This window comes from Arachis hypogaea, chromosome 14 (genome assembly GCF_003086295.3).
Source record: "Arachis hypogaea cultivar Tifrunner chromosome 14, arahy.Tifrunner.gnm2.J5K5, whole genome shotgun sequence".
Lineage (NCBI taxonomy): Eukaryota > Viridiplantae > Streptophyta > Magnoliopsida > Fabales > Fabaceae > Arachis > Arachis hypogaea.
In genome coordinates this window covers 9573017-9580714 of record NC_092049.1, presented here as the reverse complement: position 1 = coordinate 9580714, position 7698 = coordinate 9573017, and the positions used below count along the sequence as shown (strand labels likewise).

The 7698-nt window shown below is 38.2% G+C and overlaps 1 protein-coding gene across 1 annotated transcript; it reads left to right on the top strand.

Annotated features, from left to right (window-relative positions):
* The first annotated feature begins 344 nt into the window (after positions 1-344).
* On the top strand, positions 345-7634 carry LOC112741421 (protein argonaute 2). Its single transcript, XM_025790413.3, has 6 exons — positions 345-868; positions 1233-2433; positions 3689-5399; positions 5507-6338; positions 6485-6620; positions 6848-7634. Exons 1-3 carry the CDS (start codon positions 421-423, stop codon positions 5121-5123), a joined length of 3084 nt encoding a protein of 1027 aa, XP_025646198.1. The 5' UTR covers positions 345-420; the 3' UTR covers positions 5124-5399; positions 5507-6338; positions 6485-6620; positions 6848-7634.
* Positions 7635-7698: the final 64 nt, after the last annotated feature.

Here is a 7698-nt window from a genome sequence, read left to right as displayed (position 1 = left end):
AATTACAAATTGGACCGTTTAATTTGTGATTTTAAAAATAAAAAAAATTTTAATGTTAAAATTGGACCGTTTGATTTTTATTTAAAAAAAAAAATACAAATTGGATCCTTCGATTTGTAGTTTATTTTTTTCTTTAAACAAATTGGATCCTCCGATTTATAGTTTATTCTTTCTTCAAATAAATCAAATCCTCCGATTTGAATAAAACACCATATAAAAAAAACACATAATCTTTCAATAACAATATTACATATATATTTAATCAATATAAAAAAAAATTAACCCTTCTATTTCTTTTTTTTGTTTTTCTTTCTTTTTCTTTTTTCAAAAAAAAAAAAAAAAAAAAACATGGTTAGTGTGGTTTTAACTTCAAAGTTTTATTCGGCCCTCAGTTAACTTAAACAAACCCCTCTCCTTCTAATGGAATCCGGTGGTGACGGCCGTGGTCGCGGCGGAAGAGGGCCACGCCGCCAACAACGACAGCCGGAGCTCAATCTTCAACCACAATGGCGCCGTCCCTTAACATCACCAACAACCTCACACTCAAACATCACTCTCCAACCCCAATGGCGACGATCGACGCAACCGCCGCCAACAGCCCTTCCTTCTCACCCTCAGTATTCTGCCGCCGCCGCTGAACAACCGCGTGAGCTCCTTCTCCAACCAGAGTGGCGCCGCCCGAGGCCCCCGACGACGACAACAACTTCTGCTCCGGAACCGGAACCGGAACGGAGGCTACCGAGGCCCACTTCTTCGTTCTGGAACCAGAATCAGTATTCTCCGAAGCCGCAGAGCTCGAGTTCCGGCAGTGAAGGTTCTAGAACTTCCAGCGCTGCTGACCATGCTGACTTTTGGCGACTTCCCTCAGGTATCTACAATGGTGCATACTCTCTCTATGTTTCTCACCATTTTTATGTTCTATGATTCAGGTATCAATAGTGATAGTACAATGCAAAACTGAACGTGATCATCAAAATTTTCTTAGTTATATTAGACACATTAGCACTAGGAAGGAATAACATTAGTAAGATTTATAAATTCCACAAAGCTGAATTAGGGAATTTACTAGGAATTGATGGTTTCTTTTTTATACCATAAATTAATTTATATATAACAAGCTAGGATTATTATATCATCAGCACATGACTTGTAGCTTTTGTCCCCCTAGCTGTTAGTTCTGTGCGCAGCATTATTAGTGTGTATGAAGTATTTAAGTCTACTTTGCCTTGCAGATTCTCAAGTTCCCAAACTAGAAAGACTGCAAATATCCAGACAGTTAGCTACCCCATCTAGTACCCTCGAAAGGAAGGATAAGCTTTCACCTATTCGGAGACCCGACAATGGTGGCACATTGGCAATTCTAACTAGCAAACTCCGTGTTAATCATTTCCCTGTGAAGTTAAATCCAGAGAGTGTAATAATGCATTACAATGTTGGCGTTAAACCAAAGTTTCCCTCAAAGCATGGCCGGCCTCAGAAATTATCAAAATCTGATCTGTCCATGATTAGAGATAAATTGTTTTCTGATGATCCAGAGAGATTACCCCTGGATATGACTGCATATGATGGTGCAAAGAATATCTTTAGTGCAATACAATTACCGGAAGAAACCTTTACTGTGGAGCTTTCTGAAGGAGATGATGAAAAGACCCTTACATATAGTGTTACCTTAACACTTGTTAATACATACAGGCTTCGCAAGCTAATGGACTATCTTAATGGTCACAGCCTCTCAATTCCCAGGGATATTTTACAAGGGATGGATGTGGTGGTCAAGGAGAATCCATCTAGGCGCACTGTTGCAGTGGGACGACACTTCTATCCCCCTATGGCACTGAAAGATCTTCACCGCGGCATAATTGCTGTTGGTGGGTTTCAGCATAGTTTAAAGCCTACATCGCAGGGTCTGTCCCTATGCGTAGACTACTCTGTGTTGGCTTTCCGAAAGCAAGTGTCAGTCTTGGATTTCTTGCATGAGCATATACATAATTTTAAGTTGGAGGAATTTGAATACTTCAGAAAGGATGTTGAAGATGCACTTATTGGATTGAAAGTTAGTGTGACTCATCGTAAATCCAAACAGAAATATACTGTTGTGAAATTAACACCTCAGAATGCAAGGTACGTCACTTTCCCCATTGACAATGCTGAGGGGTGGAATCTCTCAAAGAATGCTAGTCTTCTTAGCTTTTTTAGAGACAAATATGGGAAAGACATTGTATACAAAGATATTCCCTGTTTAGACTTAGGGAAAGGCAACAAGAAGAACTATGTACCTATGGAATTCTGTGTTTTGGTTGGGGGGCAGAAATATCCTAAAGAACGTCTGGATGCAGATTCTGCAAAGACATTGAAAGCACTGTCACTAGCTCACCCAACTGAGAGGGAGAGTGCAATACAAAAGATGGTGCACTCAAATGATGGACCTTGCGGGTAAGTAAAATATCATTTCAATTGTATTTTTTCTGACTGTTTACGCCTTGTCGTACTCACATTATTACCTTTCCTTTGTTTCTAGTTACAACTTTATGGAATGAGAGCTGTAGGTTTAGGATCGTTAATAAAGAGTAGTTTCAGTTTGCGTCTTTCATTTTTTTGCTGATGTGTGCACTAAGCTATAATGGTTTAGAAAGTGCACATAAACTCCTAAGCCCCACATTTTTTTTGGAAAACACCCTTTGTCACTCAAAATTGCTAAATATCTAGCAATTCTCATATGCTTCCATGCCAACTTCTATAGCTCTTGGTTAGGATGCCTCCATAGACATTGTTATATGATTAGCCCCTCAAGCACTATTGCAACTAGGAGGCCCATCTAATTATTGTGTTGATGCAAATGACAATATGGAAGTTGTTAAACTTTTGGATCATCTAGCCAAGAGATTCGCCAAAAGAAGTTTAATGGTAGGAAGAAAAGTAATTCCCAGTTGATAAGACTAACATTTTCACTCTACATCCTAAACTAGTAAAACAATGTGTCAGCTTTCTGTAAAGGGTATGCATGTAATTGGTTAGTGGTTAGTTATATTGGTTAGGCTGTTAGCTTAGTAGTGTTTGTGATTCTGTTAAAATCTAGTGTACTAGTATGTATAAGTAAAACTTACAGTCACTGTTATGATATATGATTCGGTGCTATTATGTGAACAATATTCAGTAACTTCACAGTCAAGTAATCTCTTCTTCTACAATATTTCTTCATTGCACTTGCTTGTTCCTGAACCTTCAAACTCCATCAGATTCAAGCTTGCAGTCATCTTTCATTTCCTTGGAAGATGACCAAAGAGTATTATGTTTGATTGTGATCCTAACAGTAACAACTGCCAAGCCTTATCCTACTAGATGAGGTTGGCAGCAATTGTGATCCTAATTGTTAAGTTTATTCTACTTGGTAGGATGGACTACATGGAACATAACAATACAGAAAATATGTGATGACTGAACTGTGTAAACATCGGTATAATTTAGCAATGAGTGCAAACCTGCACATGTTTAGCATTACTTTTTAATGGTTGGATGTTCTCCTTTTATCTTTTTCATGTCAATATATTAGTGATAATTTGAAAAACATATATGAACATAAGAATATGTGGAATTCTAGAGGTTTATTCATTCAATGTTTGTGATTTTGATCCGCTATTTCTGTCAATTTATCTGAGACAAATTTCACTTATATTTTTTATATTGTCAGTGGTGGTGTGATAACAAATTTTGGAATGAAAGTGAACACGAACATGACAACCATTCTAGGACGTGTCATTGCCCCCCCAGAATTAAAGCTAGGTGATCCAAATGGCAAGGCTATCAAGATATCGTTGGATCTAGAGAAATGTAATTGGAACCTTCTTGGAAGATCAATGGCAGAAGGCAAACCAGTTGATTGTTGGGCCATTCTTGATTTTACTAGTTCTGGGTCATATAGGCACCAATTGAGAGTCAACGAATTCGTTAAAAAGCTTATTGGTAAATACGAAAGAATGGGTATAAACATGCAGGAGCCCATTTGGTATGAAGAATCTTCAATGCAGATACTTGCAAGGAATGATTTGCTCTCTGAATTACTTCAAAAGATTAGCAATACTTGTAAACAGAATCATGGTCACATGCAATTTCTCCTGTGTGTGATGACTAAGAAAAGTCCAGGTTACAAGTACCTTAAGTGGATTTCTGAGACCAAAGTTGGTATAGTGACACAATGCTGCTTATCTCATAGTGCTAATGAAGGGGATGACCTATTTTATACTAATCTGGCCCTCAAGATCAATGCCAAGCTTGGAGGCAGTAATGTAGAGCTCAACAATATGTTCCCTTACTTTGAGGAAGATAGGCATGTTATGTTTGTTGGGGCTGATGTCAATCATCCTGGTTCTCGGGACACCAAGAGTCCATCGATTGCTGCTGTGGTTGCAACTGTTAATTGGCCTGCAGCAAATCGTTACGCAGCACGTGTTTGCCCTCAGTACAATCGGAGCGAGAAAATACTCAACTTTGGGGAAGTTTGCTTTGAGCTTGTTGCATGTTATAGAAGGATGAATGGAGTCAGGCCTGAAAAAATCATCATTTTTCGTGATGGGGTGAGTGAGTACCAGTTTGATATGGTTCTTAATGAAGAGCTACAGGATTTGAAGAGAGAATTCCAGAGATTAAATTACTTCCCAACTATCACTCTTATTGTAGCACAAAAACGACATCAAACTCGATTCTTTCCAGAGGGTAGGAGGGATGGATCATCCACTGGCAATGTTTTGCCAGGAACAGTTGTTGATGCAAAAGTTACTCACCCTTTTGAGTTTGACTTTTACCTTTGTAGTTACTATGGAAGCATAGGCACCAGCAAGCCTACTCACTACCACGTTTTATGGGATGAACACAGGTTTAAATCTGATGAATTGCAAAAGCTTATATATGACATGTGCTTCACCTTTGCAAAGTGCACTAAACCTGTATCGTTAGTCCCTCCAGTGTACTATGCTGACCTCGCTGCTTATAGAGGACGATTATACCATGAAGCAAGGGTTGGGATGCAATCTATGAAATCAGTAGGATCCTCATCTTCTAAGGCTTCTTTTGAGCAGGGATTTTATAGGTTGCATCCTGACTTGGAAAACTTGATGTTCTTCATCTAAAGGATATATATCTCTCCACAGTCTAGCTGTCTTTCTGTGTTATCTTTTTTATTGGTTTCTTTCTTCTGAATCCTAAGAATATAAAGAAAGAAAATGTCATCATTGAAAAACCATAATAATAATAATAATTGGCATTCACCAATGGCTTCTTCCTTTGCTGAACTTCTTCCCTCAGATGATGGAGCCTCACACAAGAAGAAGCTATCACTTCCTTCATACATATGTCATGATCCTAGAAGTGTTGCTTCATCAAAGCACAAGTCAGAGAAATCCACTGTAAGAAGATATGATATCATAAATGCTTCATTTTTATTCATGTATGCATATTGTTTGCATAAATGCTTCAAATACTACTATCATATTTAATACTCTTACTTGTGTAGGTAAGAAGTGGCTCTTCTTCATCTCAGTTCAAGAGGCCTGGTTCAGCTTCTGAGAGATCAAACTCTAGGTCTCTGGTGGCAGAAGATTCAAGAATGGATGAAGTTGCTATTGGAGCAGTGATGAAAATCCTCAGTGGCTACATTGGAAGATATGTAAAAGGTGAACTTTTCAGGAGAAAAATCAGGGAAAGATGCAGTTCTGTGATGGAGAGAAGAAGAAGAGAGGACTCAAATGATGAGGTTTTTGAGAATTTGGAAATGGGCATGGGGAAAGTTGATAAATTGGTAGAAGATCATGGAAGAATGAGGCAAGTTATGTTGATCAAAAGCTTGAAGAATTCCATTGAGATATTAACCATAATAGTTGCTTCCTCTTTGAATGCTAAAGATTCTCATCTTTCTGCTTGTGCTCAAATTTACTTGGCAATAGCTTATAAGATGTTGAAGAAAGAGAGAGTTTCCTCAAAGCATTTACTTCAAGTGTTTTGTGATTCTCCTAGTATGGATAGAACATACCTGATTCCTGATCTTTGGGAGCACTTGTTTCTTCCCCATCTTCTCCATCTCAAAATTTGGTATAACAAGGAGATTGAGTCTCTTTTAAACATGGTGATAACAAAAGGAAAATGAAGGTGTTGAGCAAAGTCTACAATGAAAAAATGGATGCTGGAACTAGTCTCTTTGCTTTGTACTACAAGCAATGGCTGAAAGTTGGGGCCACAGAGCCTTCTCTTCCGGTTGTATCATTGCCATCAATGCCAAGTTGCAGATCATCATCAAGAAGAAAATCTTCAGATTCTTTGGTTTCAAATTCCTCAATCAATCCAGACTTGTAAGTGATATGAATTACTTATTCTTCCGAATTTCGTATATTCGTAACTAAATGTATATGGATACTACTTGTTTCCAAATTCATTGAGTTATGAATATTTCAAATTTTTAAAATGACAAATATTATGTTTCGGTTCTCTTCAACAGATATAAGGCAGTGTTTGGCCCCAAACTGGAGCAGCAACCTACTGGTCCGGATGAACAAAAAGGAGCCATTGTAATTTATAAGGGCTCAGAGATTAATGATAAAATTTATGGAGATGAATACAGGAGTTCATCTCAGGTTGGTAGTTTCTTTTCCTTTATTTCACAGATGAAAATTTTCTTATTTAATCCCTTCATTCCACAATATCTGTCACTTGTAGAAATCTGTTTATCCATAATCAGTTGTGTCCAGATATGATTGATTTATGAATGTATCAAATTTCTAAAGTGAACGATAATGCGAAAAAGGAGTATACTGTAGAATTGATGTCTTGATACATGATTCTATTTTCTTGCTATTGTCAGAGAGAAAGAGATGTATATATGGGAAGATCATCAATCCAAGATGACAAGAATCATGGTCAATTATGGTCCGAGTCCCAGAGATTGGACTATTTCCAGTGCTTTTCTTGCAGGAACATACCTACAGAAGGATTGGAAAACAGCAACTACAGATCCAAGAACATTGCTTCAATCAAAAGGGGAGGAATAAATTCTCTTCCAAGGAATTAGGCACACTTGCTGGTTTTGCCTTCACCATCCCCAAATTCATCAAGTAGATCCAAGGTATACTTCCTTTGGTACAAAGCAATACCCTGAGAACTGCGTGCTACCTCCATTCCGAGGAAGAACTTCAGTCTTCCCAAATCCTTGATGCTGAATTCATCATCCAAGGATTTCTTAATAGCATTAATCTCAACTGCATTGTCTCCGAATAACACTAAATCATCCGCATTCACAAGGATCACCGCTAGTCCACTGCTGGTTTGCTTGGTAAAAAAAGAACGAACGTGACTGGATTTGAGGAAACCGTTCTGCTTAAGAAAACCACACAGCCGACCATTGGCAGTGTGGTGTGCTTAACTTGCTGCCAGTAACATCAGCTAACCGGACAGCTGATTTGCTCACAAAAGCACTTGTCCCACGACCATTTGGTTTGCTACTCAACAAGCTGGGCATGCTTGATGTGCATTCCCTGCTTGAGGGAGGATGATAAAGATGATAAATAGTTAGCTTTGTTGTTTTTGCATATTCTGCATTGGCAAATTGTAACTAATATTTAGTTCTATCCCTCTCTCAATTCTGATCTTCAGCACGTGCGTTATATCCTAGAAACTTCTTAAAAAAATAATTGTGTGAAATAAATGAGGGAATGG